Genomic DNA, 20,185 nt, shown 5'->3' on the forward strand with positions numbered 1-20,185 from the left:
CTTTTTCAACCCCCTCTAAGCTAGCTTCTGCCTCTGTTACTTTGCTAAAGCTGTTCTTGCTAAAGCCAGCCATGGCCTGGAAGAGGGGTCCTCAGACATCTCAGACACGACACAGCCAGCGATGCTCTCCTCTTGATTCCTATCTCCGGGGTTGAACTCTCTGACTGCTCTGTTTTGTTTTTATTCTCATCCGGTTTCTTCCTTCTCCCTGTACATGTTACTTCTTTCCCACTCATAAATCCAACAACCTACCTGATATCTTCACTGGAAGGTTTCATGGGAATTTCAAATCCGGTGTCTATAACAGAACTCATGGTCTTTCCCCTCAAACCTCCTCCTCCTCCTGTCTCCCCATCTCAGTGTACCACATCTCCACTTGCCTTCTGGAGCCACTGTCTGGCTGGAGTCATGGCCACCTTTTCTTTGGACAGTTGAATGACCTTCTAACTGGATTTTTTACTTCTCCCCTGCTCAGATCCATTCTCTATGCAGCAGTGAAGGGAGCAGCGCCTCCGTTAGTGGCTGGTTCCCCAGTGATCTTGGGAGAAAACTTCAATCCTTAAAAGGATGCACAGGCTCTGCCCAACCCAGGCCATGCCTGTGTCTTGGAGCTCATTTCATGTCACTCATCCTTCACCTGCCACAGTCCATGTGCAGCTCCACATGTTCCTCAGAGTCGCCACAAGTCCTTCGATGCTCTTCCCTTTGCCAGGCACACCTGTCCCCTCCTTTCTGCTCATGCTTAGCCATCCCTCAGGTCTCAGGATAAAGTGCTCTTTGATCAGAGAGGCTTCCCTGAACCCGCCAAGCCTAAACGAGTGCTCTTAGTTTTGCTTCTTCAAGCAGCAGTGCCTTCTCATAGTGCTCCTCACAATTTACAGTTGCATGCCACCTTCCTCTGCCGGTTTTGGTCTAACATTTGTGCCTTCTGCCAGTCTGTAAGGAGGAACTTGAGGAGGAGCTTGCCTGCTTTGCACCAACATATGTGCTGCGCCAGGCATGGAGTGAGCATGAAGTTACAGGAGGGGCCGGTGAAGTTTATTTCTTACTTTATGTTGGAAGCAGTTGAGTTTAAAGAGAGCAGTCACCACTTTCTGTGGGCCTGTGGCTTTCTTGAGGGACGAGTCCAAATGTGGGTGTGACTGTCCCCTGCTGCCCAGTGGAGTGCCTTTCCCCAGATGTACCCATGAGAGGAGCTCAGGAGTGCAAAGGAAGGTCTACCCAAATGAGGCGAGTTAAGAAAAATTTGCATGATTTTATCAGATGGCTTTAAAGGGTTAGTGAATAAATAAGCCGAATGGATACATACTCAGGAATAAATAATTCACAGCCTCCCAAGTGAGCCATATTATAGCACAGCCGATTCAGTCATATTTTATTTATCTCCATATTGAAGAAAATCAATTTGAGAAAATTTCCAGAGCAATCCTGGGGCTCAGCTAACCCCCCTCCTCAGTGTGTTAAGTTAGGTCATTCTTTTCAGATGGCACAGTTGCAAACCCCCCTCCTCTCTCATGCTCTTATTCCTCCTCTGGTAAAGTCCTCACTGCTGCTGCTACTCCAGTGTTCACCCATCTCCCTTCTCAGTGTGTTTCTAACTTGATGTGGAATCTAATGAACAAACTGAACTGCCAAGCAAAATAGAGACAGACTCATAGACAGAGAACAGGCAGACAGCTCTAATGGGTGGGGGATGGGGTGTTGGGTGGGTAGTGGAGGGATTGAGCAAAAGAGAAAAAAAAAAGAGAGAACTCATGGATATGGACAACAGTGAGGTGGGGAAGGAGGAGGTAGAGGTAGAAGAGGGCATAGAGGGGATAAATGGTTATGAAAAAAATAAAATAAAAAATAAAATAAAGAAATTTAAACAATTGCTCTGAGATTCTAATTGCTAGAATGCCGTTATGTTAGAGTTTAGTTCTCTCCCATTATCTCTGTCCTCAAATGTCTGGGCTGGTCAAGGTCAGCTCTTCCTCTTGAGCGTTAGTCCCCGTGCCTGATGAAAGTCTCAGCACCTCCCACTGGCGGACCCTGCATGCGGGGGTGGGACTGTGTCTGAGAAAGCACCGTCTGTGGGAATCGTACCAAACCGCAGCTTCTTAAACATTTGTTCATAGGTTTAGGTACTTTTGTGCCAACTTTTCATTGTATGAAGTTATACTTCAAATTCTTTCCAAATATTCCATGTCATCATGCATGGGAGGATAGCAACTTTTACTAATTATTCCCGAGTAGCAGTTTTTACTTATTTTTCCAAATAGCAGCTCTTACTTATGATTCCAGTAGCCTAACATTAACTTTTCTCAAGTTGCTGTAGGGTCCTTTTGCTCTGTCGGAGTAGACAAGTTGAGGTCAATAGCTCAGCACTGCTTTCTTTGAGGAATTGTTTTCTAAATCACGTGCCATAATTGTCCTCTGCAATTCAGGGGCTGGGGTTGCACTGAACAAACCCATTTGAGCTGCTCAGAATTGTTTGATGAAATCAGAAGCATGGGAACGTGGGTAGTTCCAGCTCCCTTTTCATCAAGGCAGAGGGTGGGTGCAGGGTATTCCCCAGGGAGAGAGAGTCTCAAGTCCTGGCGCTGAAGTGCGTCAGTTTCTTTTTATAGAGATAGATTCAGTGGTGTGGCTACAGACAGGCGGTAAGCTGCACATGATTGAAGTGCTTCATTTGAGGACACGGGAAGAAGTGCATGTATGTGAATGTACAGGTCAGGGCAGCAGTCGAATGAAGGAATGAGAGGGCACTCCTCACAAAGTGATGGTTTAAATCAGATCCACAGACTTTATCTTAATAAGTAGATGGGCTAAATCTTTCATTTTAAGTTATGCTTATTGCAAAATGCCCTTTACAAAGTCACATCTCAGCCTCCATTAAAATGTTACTGCAGAGTCAAGTCTCATAATCTTACTCATGAACCTCCCCGATGACAGACATTCAGTCACTGCCAAAGGATGAAGTACGCGCAGCAGTGTGAGCCCTGGTGTGCAGCTAAGGGCGCTGGGTAAATACCATCGACTAGAAAAGCTTAGATAAATGCTTTTGATTTCACAACACAGGTTTTTTATTCTTAAAACAATAATCCAAGTAATCAAAGTAAATTTAATCAGGGGGAAAATGTGAGAAACCACATTGTGTTTCATTTTTATGTTAATAATGAAGGCTCCCATTTTTCCTGATTATAAAAGAAAGACTTCCAAGAATGTCAGCTCTTGTACACATGCCATGTGGTCCCCGAAATCTACTGGTTGGGCAGTGAGGCAGTTCTGCCATTTTTTTCCCAGGACCTTGAGGGGAACACATCAGTAAAGTCCCATTTGGGAAATACATTTTCTTCTCGGTTCCTATCAACAACAAGGGGCGATCAGCTGGCCTTGCCGCCCAATTGTGCTCTCTCTGAACCTCTTGCTCTGCAGTCCCCCATCCCCCTCCCTCCCTGCCCCAGGCTGACTGAGGCTTCCACAAGGGAACAGGTGTGACCTTCTGCTCCTTTTCTCCACCTGGACCTTGTCCTGCCCTAGGATCAGTTCTGTCACCAGCAGGTCCCCTTACAAATTCTGAGTTCCCACTGCAACCGCAGGCCTGCCCTCCCTCTTCCCTCTCTTAGCCCCAAAATGTCCAGATATAGTCTTCATTTGTTTTAGTGGGGGCACATTTCACATGGTTGTAGCTATTTGATAATTTACTGATCATTTGGGGGTACAAGTTTCCTATTGCAAAGCATGCTTAGTTCTAGTTGTGCATTCCTACTTCTGATTACAAAACTTTGGTCAACAAAATTTGTTGAAGAATCAATTATCCCCGAATAGGGACATAACCTCCTAAAAAGCAATAGTACAGGATCAGATTACCCAAAAAATCAATAGTACTTCCCTCAGGCCCTCTTTTCTCCAAACCACTTAGTTTATTTTTTCACTCTAAGCACCTCCTGGAGGAGGGAAAACTGTATAAATGTTCCTTCACATCGTTTATCAGATAAATCTTGTTCATAAGTAGTTTAAAAGGTAGTTTAGCTGTCATGTGGATAAGTTCATATTCACCCCTTCTGTAATGTTCATTATTTTGGAATTTTTTTCGAGATAGACAGAAATTTCATAAGAAGGACAGGTGCAGCTTTGTAAAGACCTCCCCTGCAGCCAAGCCCCTCCTGGGGTTGAGGGCCCATGCCCTCCTCCAGTCACCTCTGATGTTTTGGGCCCCCGGGCAGGAGGTTTCTGCCACTGTCATAAGTAATGGGCTGGCTCCCTTGGATTGGCAAGATGGAATTGAGAGTGAGTACTACATGAGTTCATTGCATTGAGAAGATGCCCCAGTTAAGAAAGATGTTTTAGGGTAAATTCAGAGGCATCATGGCAGAGTAACAGGAACACTGGGCCAAGTCCAGGGGTCATGTTGATATCCCACCAGCCAGCTCAGTGACCTTGCCACAGCAGTTCACAGCTTCAACCACTCTTTTCCTTAAAATGAAGTCGCCTCTGAGGAGACTTCTGCCTCCTTCAAAATGTGTTTTTATGAGAAAGTTCTAAACTTTGTATGTTCAGATATGGACTAGGCTGAATTTGGTTGGTGGACACATTTTTCATCTGTGCCCACTGTGTCTCAGTATCAGGTTGGTTTGCTCTTCCCTCCCATCTGAAGAGCCATCTCTTCTCTAGATCAACCAATCATTTAGTCTGTAGGGGAGTTTCTCCTACCTTGCCGGAGTGTTTCTCAGCATCTAGAAGGGTTCAAGAATTTGGAGAAGAGCTGCGAGTAAATTAATAAAGAGACTAGACATGAAACATTAATTTGGAAGGCATTTTTGGGAGCCAGAGGAGACCTAGCTTCAGTAACCAAGTTCTCTGAACCTCTGGACCCCCTAGCTTTTTATTAACACAAATTTCCCTAAAGCAAAGCATATATACATATCAAAGGTAAGGTTTGGTATATAGTAGGCGTTGTCAGGTTGGGGGAACTGCCTTTGGCTGTTCCAGTAGCAGGCAATAATATATGCAGATTTTCAGGTTTGGGGAAATGCTTTCAGCTATTCCAGCAAGCAATAATATGTATCTTCAGCCCTGCTGAAGCCTCAAGGTCCACCAACCTTTTGATGAACTTCTTGCATTTATGACCTGCTGGAATTAGCCTCCAGCACTACCCGAGACCTAAAGGTGGCTGATTCAGAAGTTGTTTGGCACCAGAATGTTAGTATAATCTTAAACTTTTTGGATAGCTTTCTTCCAGTTCCCAACCAAAACCAGAAAAGGCCAACTACTTATTTTAATGTGAGAGATTATAGTGTCTGAAGATACAATGCAGGATGGCCATATAGAAAAATGTTATAGTGACCTTATCTATGGCCTGGGACGAAGGCAGCTAAGTCTGTTTGTTCATTCATCCACCTGTCTGTCTGTCCATCCATTCACTTGCCTATTCATCTGTCTGTACATCTATCGGTCTGTCAATTTATCAATAATCTATCCATTCTTCCTTCCTTCTTTCTCCCTCCATCCCTCCCTCCCCTCCCTTCCTCCTTCTGTTCTTATCCATCCATCTCTATGTTATAAAGAAATTTTTCCTTAAGGAGCATGCTTTTTCCTTATTCATCTAAGTGCATTGAATCTGCTATTATTTAAAAAACCAGCATGCTGTGATAATATATACATGTAGGTTATTGTAGGCAGAATCACAAAGAATTTGAACTTATTTTTATCTAGGCACCTTGAATACATCAGCATATTAGTCACTATCTGACATTCTCCTTTCTGCACCATCCAATTCTCATGCATTTTCTGGCCACAGTCACCATGTAATGCAGGGTTCTGGTTGATGAGATGACCTGTGACACATTTTGGACATCACTGCTGTTAAGTTTCCCAGGAAACTAAGAGCAATTATCTTGAAAAGAATTGGGCTCTTCCCTCCTCATTTATTTAAAAATGTAAGCCTGCTTTAAGTTCAGAGAGAATACAACTAAAGCACCCAAAAATCCTAACACAGCATCTGTTATAGTCTTAAGTGTGATAGACTAGAACAGGGTTTCTCATCCTCTGCACTATTGACTTTTGGGGCCAGTTTTTTGTTGTGGGGGCTGACTTGTACATTGTGGGATGTTTAGCAGCATCCTTGGCCTTTAGCCCTAGAGGCTAGTAGCACCATCTCCATTCATGACCACTAAAGAGGTCTCCAGAGATTGTCAAATGTCCCCTGAGAAGTAAATGGGGCAAAATTGGCCTTGGTTGAGAACCCCAGGACCAGAATTAGAAAGTTAAAGTGACTTTTGGGATCCCTTCATGCTGTCAAAACAAGTCACGTAGAGAGACAAAGTAAAACCAAACCTAATTCATTGATCTAATGTTTCTTAAGTTCTGCTAATGTGCCATGGCACTGTGCCAAGGAACAAAGACTCCAACATCAATAAGGCACAACCCCTGCCTACAGAGAGCTCACAGTGAGGTCAGGGAAGCAGATGTGTAAACAGATAATCATACATCCACGGACTGAAAGGGAGAAAATTAGTCATATTGCTGGATGTTCTGTATATAGCCAAATCTGTCAGACCCTTACCACATGTTTCACTTCTCAAATGGTTCCTCTGGGCTTCTGCAGACACAGCCTTATTTTAACTTGGGTACTACAGAAGCATGCCTTGTTTATTCCCCCTCCTTGGAGCCTTGCTAAGGTTGTTCCTGCCTAGAAGGTCTTATTTCAGACTTTTACAAATTCTCCCTGCTGTTGACAGGGAGGCCTGCCTCCTCCAGAAAGCCATTCTGGATTGCTTTAGCTTGTATGGATGCCTACCCACCAAACTCCCATTATGAAACTCACAATCTCTTTTACACAGTTTATGCCTTATTGTATGGTCCCTTCTGTTTCCCGTGCATTGGTCTAATCACTCAAGTAGATTATGGGCTATTTGAAGTTAGAAAACCATCGCAGATTCTACTCTTTAGTGACAATACAAATTTCACAGCTTCCCAAACATACCAGCTTGTTTGCTCATGCTCTTCGCTGTAAAATGACACTTGACATAGTTATCTTAGAATAATTGCCTTCATGCCTTGCTCTCCTTCTTTAATGAGGTTCTGGGGACTGAACCAGTGGCTGTAAGACCATCAAGTGGCTGAGTCAGTAACAGGACCTCAATGTTCTTTTCTGTAAAATGACATTTGACATAGTTATCTCAGAATAATTGCATATCGAGGTCCGCATGAGAAGAATACCTCATTTGGTAATAGAGCCAGTTCACAGCTCTCTGTCTCAGCACATTTCACTGTATCCCCATCACCAAGAGAAAGCCATTTTGTAAACACCTTGGGTATAGCCTATGGAGGTAGTGATATGTCTCATGCTGTGGTCCCTGGTTACAAAGGATACTGTTCTAACCACCAAGAGAATAACAGTGTTTGGTCTACATGAACTGAAGTATTTCAAATGTGAAGGTAGTTGCTTTCTAAGAAAATTCTGCTCTAAAAGCAAGGTTGAAAACAGTACCAGGCGTTGAGAGTTTTAATAAACTCCTTTAGCAAAGGTAGCTTTCAACTCCTCATGGAGAGAAGCAAATAGGATTATGACCACCTACTAATTACTTAGATAGAGATTCCCTGAAGAGCTTGTGTTTAAACATAATTAATACCGAATATTGGGAAGAGTAATGAAACAAAAATGCATTTTATGCAGACACACACTTGTAATTCATTTGGGACAAAATCTGGTTACTAAGATTAACTGTATTAGACAGTTGACACTTGAGCTAAATTTCCCTGATTTGAAATAATGCACAGCACCTGCTTTTGATATAGGCATTAACACACAGAGGGAAAGGCCATATAAGCTCTTGAGCACTGAAGAGCTAAAATGTCTTTATATTTCAGCTTTGCACTGCTAAATCTGGACTGACAAGCCCTGGAGAAGTATGAAAATCTATAACAATTAAAATAGTTGAACAAGAAATGTCATTGAGACATGAGAAATGGATGGTTCTGGAGAAAAAAAATGGAGGCCTAAATACGTGTTTTCTTAACGGAGATCCAGAATTTGGTATTCCTTATGTAGGCTTACCCCGTAGTTGCTAAATTAATCCTGCTTATTAGTCAGTTTGAAATGTTGTTGTGCTTGTTAATAGTCAGTTGAGAGATTTTTCTGTCAGATGGAACCTTCTAACTAAGGATACTCATCTTTTATAAGAAACTGTCACATCTTCTACCCCTTTGGTCTACCACTTCCTGTGAATCTGGAAACAGCCAGATAGTCTTCAGGACTCAGGCTCCTATCTCCACAGACTTGGCATCTGAATAATAAAGGAAAGGTTTTTCTGGACAGACGTTTCTTAGAAAAGCTCATCTCAGTTGTGCAATTAGTGTCTTGGTCCCTGGCCATTCACAGTGCCTCTCCCGTTTAGCATCCCTCCTACTCAATGTCTCTGGGCTCTGCTAGTCTTGCCTCTCACTTAGTAACTAAACCTTCACTTTGAATTAATTTCCTCCCCTTCTGGAATTGAATTTTCAAACTGTCCAAGCTTGTTGGATCACATTGGCCTACCCCTGGGTTCTTAGACCCTTTGCTGCTGCATGTGGCCTCAGGCCCATTTCACCTTTGTTTGGATTCAAACGGGATTTTATTCTTTGGGCTCTGCAGTCAAAGGGTAGCCTTGCCTATTCATGTGTCCACCCCAGTTGAGCGCAGTTGTTGTGGGGAAAGCTGGGAAGAATCTCAGTACTGGAGTGTAGTCTTCTTGGAGCTCATCTCCCCTCAGGGACTTCTTTCTGGGAAAAGACAAATTCTCTCCTTTAATTCTAGGGCTCAGGCCAACAGTCCTAGACACTAACCCCAGGAACCTGCAAGGTGACCCTCACCTCGAGGTGCAAACCACATTGAGCACACCTTCATAGTCATGAAACATGGGTCATCAAACCTCTTGGGATTTCGGATTTCTGGAAGAAAAATTTATTGATGTTCTGAGTTCAGTACAATAATGTGAGCCCCTTATGGGAAGCTGCCCATCCACCTCTCTGCATTTCTGTTGGTCACGTGATCTAGTTCCAGGTATTTTAATTAAGTAAAGCAATGATCTGTGGCTAAGGCACTGTCCCTCAAAGAATACACATTACCAACAGCCAAGGGAGCACTTGTGAAGATGGTTTCCCACAAGAAAGTGGTTCAGAGGGTTTTTTTCTTGCCTAATTCTTGTGGAAATGGCAACCAACAATTTGGAGATGTTTTTCTTTTTAAATCACTGTTGAGTTAAAATTCAACTGATAATGTCAACTAATTGATGATTATTTTAAAGGTGTAGGTGTTTTTTTTTCAATAATGTAAACAATTGTAAGAAACCTTTGTTTTTCTGATACTATTTTTCTTCTATTTTAAGTGTGAAAGTTAAATTTGGGGATAGCGAGTATCTGAACAGTAGTGAGTCTTCTAATTCTTAAATGGAATTTGAGTCTTCTTTAATTTCTTCTAGCAATGATTTGTAGGTAAACTTGTAAAAGTTTTAATCCTCTGTAATTTCTGATTCATATTGTTTTTAATGTAGTATTGTTTTTATATTTTATTTTACATATTTTTGCTACTGGTATTTAAATATCATTGATCATTGTTAAGGTATTATATGTGTACATATCTTACCATTGCCCCCCCACCCCACTCCCATATATGCTCTCACCCCCCAGAGTTTTGCGTCCATTGGTTATGCTTATCATTGATCATTGTTTATTGGCCTTATATTTTCAGACTTTGCTAAATTAATTCCCTAATTTTATTAGGTTTTCTTGTCAATTCCATAAGAATTTCTACATAGATTATTATGTCATCCACACATAGAGACACTTTTCTACTTCTTCCTTTACAATCTTTATACTTATTATTATTACTGGAGGCCCGGTGCATGAAATTCGTGCACGGAGGGGGTTTGTCCCTCAGCCCAGCCTGTACCCTATCCAATCTGGGACCCCTGAAGGGATGTCCGACTGCCCGTTTAGGCCCGATCCCACCGGGATTGCTGGCTCCCAACTGCTTGCCTGCCTGCCTTCCTGATTTCCCCTAACCGCTTCTGCCTGCCAGCCTGATCACCCCCTAACCGCTCTGCTGCCAGCCTGTTTGCCCCCAACTTCCCTCCTCTGCCGGCCTGGTCACCCCTAACTGCCCTCTCCTGCAGGGTTGATCACCTCCAACTGCCCTCCCTTGCAGGCCTGGTCCCTCTCAACTGCCCTCCCTTGTAGGCAGGGTGCCTCCCAACTGCCCTCTCCTGCTGGCCATCTTGTGGTGGCCATCTTGTGTCCACATGGGGGCAGGATCTTTGACCACATGGGGGCAGCTATATTGTGTGTTGCAGTGATGATCAATCTGCATATTACTCTTTTATTAGATAGGATAGAGGCCTGGTACAGGGGTGGGGGCCAGCTGGTTTACCCTGAAGGGTGTCCCTGATCAGGGTGGGGTACCCTTGGGGCGTGGGGCGGCCTGAGCGAGGGGCCTGTGGTGGTTTGCAGGCCAGCCACGCCCCCTGGCAATCCAAGCAGAGGCCCTGGTATCTGGAATTTATTTTCCTTCTACAATTGAAACTTTGTAGCCTGGAGCGGAGCAAAGCCTGGGGCTCCCTCCGTGGCCAGCAGCCATTTCTGTTGGGGTTATAATTGAAACTTTGTAGCCTTAAGTGGGTGAGCCTGGCCAGGGTGTGCGGAAAGCTTTGCTTCCCCTTTTGCCGGGGACAACCCTGGCCTGCTCACTCAAGCTCCATTCTGCCGCCATTTCTGTTTGAATTTGTTTACCTTCTATAATTGAAACTTTGTAGCTTGAGTGGAGGCTTAGGCCTGGCAATGGCAGGTGGAAAGCTTGGCTTCCTCTGTTACCTAGGAAACCTTGCTCTCTGTGACTGTAGCCATCTTGGTTGGGTTAATTTGCATGCTCGCTCTGATTGGATGGTGGGCGTGGCTTGTGGGCGTGACTTGTGGGTGTGTCGGAGGTATGGTCAATTTGCATATTTGTCTATTATTAGCTAGGATTTTTGCTTTATTCCATTGACCAGGACATCCAGTTCAATAATTAATAGAAGGAATAAGGGTAGACATCTTTGTGTAGTTCCTGATCTTGGGAAGGTATGGGAGCATTTTTTTTTCACCATAAGTATTATTTTAGTTTTAAGTGTTTTGCAGACAATTTTTTTTTCAGGTTAAGGAATTTTCCTTCTGCTCATAGTTTTTTTTTATATCATAAATAGGTGTTTGTCATATAATTTTACTACATCTATTGAGAGAATCTTTTTTTTTTTTTTTAGTTCATTGATAAAGTCAGTTACATTGACTTATACTTGAATGTTATATCCACCTTGCATTCCTAGGATAAACTTCACTCACTATATATTGCTAGATTTTCTTTGCTAATGTTTTGTGGAAGATTTTTTAAAAAAATCTATGCTTATAAAGAATATTGGTCTGGATTTTTTATTTCCTCATAATGTTTTTTTCAGGTTTTGGTATCAGGTTTATGCTGGCCCCCAAAAATGAGTTGGGAAATGTTCTGCCCTTTATTTTCTGAAAGAGTTCATGTAAGATTAATATTATATTTTCTAAATGTCTGATAAAATTCTCCAGTGAAACCATCTTGTTCTGGAGGTGTTTGTTCATTTGTTTCTGGAAGGCTTTTGATGAAAAATTCAGTTTATTTTAAATAGGGTTATTCATACATTCTATTTCTTCTTGAGTAAATTTTGATAAGTTATGCTTTTCAAAGAATGTGTCTACTTCATCAATATTATTGAATTAATTGGCATTAAGTTTTTATAAAATTTCCCTCTTTTTATCTGTAGGATCAGTGATTGTATCTTTCATTTCTTTGTTAGTCTTGCTAGAATCTTATCAATTTTATTAATATTTTAAAGAAGCAGTTTTATGTTTTTCTAATTATTTTCTCTAGGTTGTTTAGATTTCACCTTTCTCAGAGGCAAGGCAAATTTCCTATGTCTGACATTCAACTCAGCTCTGGGAAGTTTATGAAGATGTCTTTCAGTCAGAGAGGACACAGCCCACACTGTGAAATCACTTTTAACATGCGGCCTAGAAATACAATTCTACAAAGAATAGGCGTATAATTAATTGAATGCCGTATCCACATGTCAAATTGATTACACATTGAGATTTTTTCTGCCAGCATTTCAAGTCCCAACTTTAGTGGTTCAATTTAAAAACCATCTAAAGATGATTGAAAATAGGTTTTAGCTAAACTCATTTTACTGAGGAAGACACTTCTTATGAGCAGGTGTTCTCTCCTGTGACACTGGTGAGTAATCCCACCTGTCACCTGCATACAATAAATCATTCTACTACAAATCTATTAGCTTATGATTCATATCTAGCCTTCCTTGTTAAAACAAAAAGGATACAGTACTTTAGCCCAAATGATTTAGTGCACACTGAATGAATCTACTTTCTCAGAGTTCAGCCTTGTTCTCTCTGAGCATTTGTTATTTTTAGGGAGAAAATTGAGATCTAAATTGAGAAGGTATATTACCTTTTTCAGACAATGGAGTGACATGTACAGCTTTCTAAATAGCATCCTGGAGGCCTCATTGAATTATGCCTTCCTTCAGTTCTTATCTTACTGGTTGAAATACATTCATACACGGGGGAAACTGTTGGTCTTACCTTGGCTTAGGCTCCCATCATTTTTTTTAAAGAAAATTCTTAGCTTTCTTTTCTATCCTTTTTTTTTTTTTTTGGAAGGTACTAATAAACCTGTGTTGATTAGTAAGATTTCATTGGTAAGGGCAATGATTTTTGTCATGGTTTCACAGTCTATAGTCTAATGGATACCTATCTACTTTCTCACAGAGTGCCACATAACACAGGCCCTCACACAAAATGGTACTCAATTCTAGGCCATGAGTATTACTTGAATCTTTTTATAACTAGTAAACCTTACTTGGTGCATCTATGAACAGTTGTATGTAAATTACTAAATAATTTCCGACATGAGTTTATTTAATTCCTTTTAAACGTCATTAAAATTAAAAAGAAAGAATTCTTTGAGATTTCTGTCGTAATGTTAATACTCATTTAACAAACTGCAACTTTCAGATTCAAGAAATTTGAGGATGCCATTTAGAAAGCTATAGGTCAGACTTAGTTGGCACTCTGCTTAGCTGCTTTTTTCATATTTGCCTTTTTTCTGTCTCTACAACTACCTTTTAGATAGGTATAATTATGTCCAGACAGAGAGAAAGGCATTTTAGAAAGAACCTGGGCTTTGGAGACGGGTCTGGGTTTAAATTCTCACTTCTCTACTTACTGGTGGTTTGGCCAGAGCTGTACCTTGATCCTGTGGGTAGTGATAGAATGGATGTGGAGAGGATGTCAGTCTGGAAGTCAGAGAGATAGACGGTGGAAACTAGTCAGGAGACGGTGTATTTAAAGCATTTACTCGGTGTTCTCCCCTTTCTCCTTCTTGAGTTCTTATGACCAGACTAATAATAAAATTGAAAAAGGCCAGATTAATAGGAGAAAAACCAATGTAATATGTGCCCACAGGAGATCAAAAATAATACTCTCAGATTGACCAGCCAGCAGATTTTTATACTTTTTAGGCCAAGAAACAATAACTTTGTGTAGAAGTGACAGAACAGAGACACTTAGGTTTGTATGCTTGTTGGTGAGGAATCTAAACACAGTTTGGGCTTGGGTAGAAAGGAGTAACAAGGTTTCTCGGCCCTGGATTCCTTAACTCAGTGGTGAAGTGTCTCTCTTAGGACTCTCCCCCCTCCCTTCCCCTCCCCACTAGAGCGTGGAGGGCCCCTTTCACAGGAGAGATTTATATCCTGCATTCAAGGCAGGGAGGATCCGCATGCCCTTCTTGCACTGGTTGCTTATCAAGTAACTTTAATTCAAAGTAATCAATATGCCATTTGGGGCAGCCTGCCCTGAGCCCCAGCAGTGTGTTCAGCTCTTGGTGAACGTAAAGGGAGATGAGACTGCTCTTCTCCTGTTATGAAACCTGCAGTCCATGGACAACAAGGAGCTAAAACACCTATCTGGGACCCAAGTGAGAAAGAAATCAGAAGTAAACTGAAGTATAAACATTGGATTGCAGGATCCAGATAGAGGGATTCTGCTTAAAAGAGGAGCAACATGAGGCGGGTAGGTTTAGATGCATTAGAGCCTGTTGCGGATGGAAGCAAGATCTCATCTGGTGCGAAAGGGGAGAAGGGCATTGCATGCTGAAGACGGAGCATGCTCAGAGGCAGAGAGGGGCCAAAGTAAAAAGCACATAGCATTTGGGAGAATCCAAAGAAGTCAGAGTGTGCTCTCTTCCTCTCTCCTCCCACCCTTTTTGCTTCTTCCTTCCAACTTCCTTCCCTGCTCCTTCCCTCTCTCCCTCGTAATATTTCTCCATACTTTCTTTCATCCTTCCTGCTACAGTTATGTGCCAGCATTGGGAATGTGTGCTGAACCATGACCACTGAGCCCTCCTTGATGGAGCTGAGAGTCCACCCAGCAGGGGCAGTTCTTTCATTAGCAACGTAGACTTGGGAGTTACACAGAGGATCCCGGAATGATTCACAGCTAGAAGAACAGCTGAAAATCTATTTCAATAGATTCAGAGAGGACAGACTCCACGCTTTTAATCAGGAAAATTGCCTTGGCACTTGCAAAGACGGAGCGTGTGCAATTAATTATTATCAGAGCTCGGTGGAATTATTACACAGTGTAGCATAAGGGTTAAGAGCATGACCCTAGGAGCCAGACTACTGGGGTTTGTATCTCAGTTCCCAGTTCTCACTAGGTTGAAGATTAACCTTGGGCAAATTGTGTAACCTCTCTGCCTCAATTTACTTATTTTCAAAATTATAATGGTACCTCCCTAATAGAGTTGTCATGGGGGTTAAGTTAGCTCAGACATGTAACCTCTTAGAAAAATGCCTGGCATTTATTAGCTCTACTTAAATATTAAATGACTTCCAGTCCACTAAATGATGATGAACTTCCAAAAGAGGAGCCAATGGCCCCACTTTGCTAGAAACAGCAGGTCCCATCATTTGTGTAAAATTGAACAGCTCTTCAGAAATATAAAAGTGTCAACACATATCCAAATGTTATGGAAGTAAAATAATAGCAATTATTTAGAGCCAATTTGGTTATTGTTCTTTTGTTTCCCTTTTCAATCTTAGGAAGAAATTTAAGTGGAAAAATACATGTGCATACACATATCTCAAGATTTAGAGGAGGAAAGTGTGATCATCAGTTGGCAAATTTTGTTTAAGATTCAGAAATGTCTTACAAACTGAAATCCCGGCCTTGGAAACTGTCAGGGAAAAGAGAGGGGCTCAGGAGACTCACCTTCTGCTTTTATTGTCCAAGCTAATGGTCCATTAGCGCAGTTCCTTGGGCTGAGCCTGTAGATAATGTCCAGGGCCAGGATGTAGGTGGGTGTTTCCTAGTGGTGGGAAGCAGTATTATTTTTCCTGGGGAAAGAATGTGAACAAATTCCACTTATTGCACATAACGGCAAAAATAAGAAAGATCCCTATTTGATAGACAAATTGCCAAGATACTTTCAGTGTTCAAAGGGAAATGCCTGTGTTCACAATTGGTTTAATAATTTTGGTTTCAATAATGGTTTGTTCTCATTGGCTATTCAGTGAAATGGTGTTAATTTTATCGGTTTATGAAGCACATTAATGCACTTCCACGCAGATTTGCATTGTTAGCAAAGAGATATAAAATGAAAAATTTCAGTGAGCTCATTATAGATATGAGCAGTTTATCCTCCTTTAAAAATAAACTTCAAAAATCTCAAATTCATAGAGCCACAGGAGAGATTATGTTTATGTTAATAGTAAACAATTAAGTTTCCCAATGTACTGTCATTGAGTTCTTCTTTTCTTTGCTTCCTGACATAAATTTGATTCCAAACTGCCAGGTAGTTGAATTTTAAACCATTTTAAATTTGGTATCACCATCAACATCTTTTTCCTAGTACGTCTGTCCCTTTAATCATTCACCTTTTCTGTTAAGGAACAGCTAAGCCTCACGTGTCAGAAGCCTGCCACCTGAGGTTCCCCCCAACCTCCCAGAGTCTTGCTGACTCAGAGACTGAGCCACCACAATTTCCTGTGTCCCAGGAGACAGCTTAGCCTCATCAATCAAACCATCCCTACCAAGTGTCTAGTAAAACCTCCCGCCACCATTTGTTACTGAATTGGCATGCAGGCAGTCTTGGGTCAATTAATTAGTAAGCCTAATTGAAGCTAAATATAATTAACCATACATTATTGAGCTGTCCAAATTTAACTTCACTAAAATTATGTAATGAATCTGGGATATAAAGAATTACTGGCAAACACCTTTGCCTGATGGATTTAAACGTATGCTGTGTTTTCATCTATCTGATGTGCTTAATAAATTGATAGAGGGTGACCTAATACGTACAGACAGGGTAGTGCCCCTCTAGGGTGGGTGCAAGTTGGAACTAGTTTTCTATATTGCTTACCATGTGGATGTACTCAATGCAAATTTTAGTGAGCATCAAAACTAAACAAAAGCAACTGATACTGACACTTCACACTTGTTTGGTGAAACCAAATTTAAAATGGTTTAAAATTCAAATGCCCAGCAGTTTGAAATTAATGTGTTTAAAATTATGTCAGGCAGTGAATGAAAAGCTGACTTCAAATATATGCTTGAAATACAACATTGGTTGATTGGCAATGAAAAAATAATGTTGATCCAGGTTAATTATTATTTATTCAGAATTGTGAAAAGCAAGAACCATTTTTCAATAAATGAATCTTTGTCTTAAGATGGTTAGAAATATCTTTCTTATAGAATTTCCACCAAACTTTGTCTATTGGTTCTGTTTTTTAAAGGAAAAAAATAAATGACTTTAGAAAATGAAATATTTCTAATGCATTTTGATATGTAATCTTTCATAAATATAGAATTTAAGAGTATCATGAATATGCATGGTCAAATGCGTACTTAAATATTATATGTAAATTTTTTATGATGGAAGAGATAGCGACACAGTGGGAGGGAGAAAGGGAAGTTGTGGGTAGTGATAGACTTGGGGGTGCACATATTCAGACTTCAGGTAAGTAAAGAGTTTAAGAAAATACCAGATTCACCCAGTTGCTTAAGTTCCTTTGGCTTTAAAGGTATTTAAACTGTTCAGGAATTCTGACACATCATACGTTGCAACAGCCAGAGCTCTTTCGATTCTACAGGTTGTGTTTCACTGTTTACTGGCAAACCATGACAGCAACTTTAGTGTTGTTTCTGTCTCAATTATACAAAAGTGAGAACATGACTATTTAATTATCTCAAGTCGATAACACTCTTGAAAATTGTTTGATCATTTGTACTGTAAATTCTCTCAAATTACCTTCCCCTTTGAGTAGTGTAACATTATACAGTTTGTGAGTTTCAAAGATTCTCCATTTGTGTACAAATTCTAAATCTTGACAAAAATGGCTTCATGGATTAACCTATAATTAAAAGTCAATAATATCTGAGTATATGAAATTTATGAATAACAGATAATATAACATTTTATAGCTCCCTTATAATTATTCTAGTATTTTACCTTAAACAGCCTTTTCAGCTTTTGCTGCTATTTCACCTAATTATTTGTTTTTCACATTTCCTCACAAAACAAGAAATCCCTTTTGTTGTAGTAGCCAAATAAGATAAGTGTAAAACAGACTTCCAAACCGAGGTGTCTTCCCTGTGTTCCTTCAGAGTTTTAAATTCTCTGCATGCATGAAAGATGGTAATGTAATTCCCAGGTACTAAATATTCCTCAGCCATTCGCTGTCAGTGCTGTTATCTGGACTAAAACTAGATTAAACTTACAGAATGGTGAATTACTGAAAATAATGAAGTTAAGGCAGCTCATTAATATTTATTTCCTCCTCTATTTTGTACAGCCTGGATGAAATGGGAAAATTCATTTGGGGGCCCATCAGATTGAAAAGGGCCTAATATTATAAAGAGAAACATGGGGCTGAAAATGGTTGTTGTTTTTTTTTGTGTGTGTTTTGTTTTGTTTTTTTGCTTTTCAAATTATACACAGCACCTTTTTTCTTACATGCCTCTGTTTTTCTTTTAGTGGCAAAGCATTTCTATAACACTGGTTGAGAAAGTTCAGATGATTGCTGTAATCCTAGGATCCCTGTTCTTAATAGCGAGTGTGACCTGGCTCCTCTGGTCCGCCTTCAGCCCCTATGCAGTGTGGCAGAGGAAGGACATCCTTTTTCAAATCTGCTATGGAATGTATGGTTTTATGGATCTAGTGTGCATAGGTAAGACCATGACGTTACACGTTAACCAACTGTCAGTAACCCATTTCTTGCAGCTATTATATTTGCGCCAGTTGGATGTGATGTCGAATGTTGTGGTTCGCACGATCTTGGTTCTCCAGTGAACTAACGACTACCTGGGGTGTCACAACCTGGCCACCTTTCTCTAAAAGCATAGCATCTACATTCCCGAGTAGTTTAAAAAAGTGAACAGGAACATGCCCATTTTAAGTGACATATTTTGCAACGTAAAGGAAGGAGAAGTCAAACTTTTTAGGGTGGGCGATAGAAGGATAGTCATTTATTTCTAAGGAATAAGAGCAAATCCGTCGCCCTTCACAAAGCTGGGATAGCACTGATGGATGCCAGCGGTGATGTTGTGCATTTGGGGAGAGGACCCACTCCTGGAGGTCTCACATCCTGGCATGGTGACTCAGATTCCCTCGGGGGCAGAGACTCAGGTTCCCCGAAGGCAGGGACTTAGGGGCAGTTTTCGGAGACTCAGGTTCCCCGAAGGCAGGGACTTAGGCACAGCTGTCCTGTGCTTCTTTGTTTCGCTTATTAAATTTAGTGGCCTAAAAGAGAAAAAGGATCAAACGTTTTAGCTTAAACAGATCCCACAGTTGACTGATCTGTTGTTTCCCTGAGAAATGAGAGCAGACTCATACATCCAGTGTTTATGTGGCGTGTGAGGTGCCCCAGGCGCCTTGATGGCGACCAGTGGACAGTGGGGGGCAGGAATGGGGAAGGGCAACACTGGACCAAGGCGACTTTCCCTGCTCAGATGTGGCTTACAGTTGAGGGGGGTGTGGAAAGAGCTGAGGTGAGCAGCTATGGTTTTTAAAACTGGTTCTCGAAGTGTGGTCGGAGGAGAACCAGCAATAGCAGCATCTGCAACCTCTCAGGCCCCACCCTAGACCTGCCCAATCAGAAACTTCAGGCCTCTCTGTGTTTTAGGAGCCTCCTACACCTTCTCATATGCACTGCTTTCAGGGAATGGATGCTCAGCTTGGATCAGATCACGAGGCCTCAATACCTGGCGTCTGCGTGGACATATCAACTTTGTCCATATCCCTGTTTTCTCACCTACAAAAATGGGAGTAATCATCCCTAGCTCACAGGCCTAAAGAAGGGAAATAATGATTAATAAATAATGTTATTAATTGCAAGTTGTAAATTAAGGGCATTTGAGTAAATCACAAACATTGAAATAATTTAAATAACTTAAATGACGGCCTCTACTCACCAGAGCCTTAATTTAGCCGCAGTTTTATATTCTAAGTCATTTTTTTTCTAAAAGAACTCTATAAATTTTAAAATATGATCAGCCTGAATTCCCTCTCCTTATCTTATTTTTCTCCTTTGTCACTAGTACAAAGCTAATAAGAAAGAAAATGATCAAATTTCAGTCCAGAAAGGAAAAAAAGAAGGCAGGGAAATGTCATGAATAATATGTAAGCTGAACAGATGTTGCCTGAATAATTGAGCTAATCATGTATATGAACAGTTTGCATTAAGTGTGATAATGCCTATGCATGCTTTTGGAAATGCTAAATCTCTATACAAATGTAATCTCTAGGGTAGTGCTCTAAATAAAGAGAATTACAAAATTATTCTACAACTCCCTCAATAAATTCAGAGATAGTGTTTCTTCTGTGTTTCCGCATAAATGTTGTAAAATGTGGTGTCCCATTAATATTCAAAGGAGAGGTAAAAAACAAAGGAACCATTAGGCTCCCAATCCAACCTGGAGGGGAAAAGGAATTTCACTTGACTTTCTTGATATTAACTAAAAAGGGCCCTGTGTTTCCTGGTCAGGAAATTATTTTCCTAAATTCCACAGCTTACATTTAGTATATTATTCCTCAAATTTTGATTGCTAATGCCAGATTTTTAATCAGGAATATTAGAATTCT

The 20,185-nt window shown here is 40.9% G+C and overlaps 1 protein-coding gene across 1 annotated transcript in view; it reads left to right on the forward strand.

The window, feature by feature from the left end:
• The window catches only part of MARCHF11 (membrane associated ring-CH-type finger 11), an 86,765-nt gene that overhangs the window by 48,438 nt on the left and 18,142 nt on the right, over window positions 1-20,185 (forward strand). The window contains exon 3 of the mRNA XM_008151666.3: window positions 18,080-18,272. Coding sequence (XP_008149888.1) covers window positions 18,080-18,272 — 193 coding nt within the window. The remainder of the gene's footprint in view (window positions 1-18,079; window positions 18,273-20,185) is intronic.

Source organism: Eptesicus fuscus, chromosome 4, assembly GCF_027574615.1.
Source record: "Eptesicus fuscus isolate TK198812 chromosome 4, DD_ASM_mEF_20220401, whole genome shotgun sequence".
Lineage (NCBI taxonomy): Eukaryota > Metazoa > Chordata > Mammalia > Chiroptera > Vespertilionidae > Eptesicus > Eptesicus fuscus.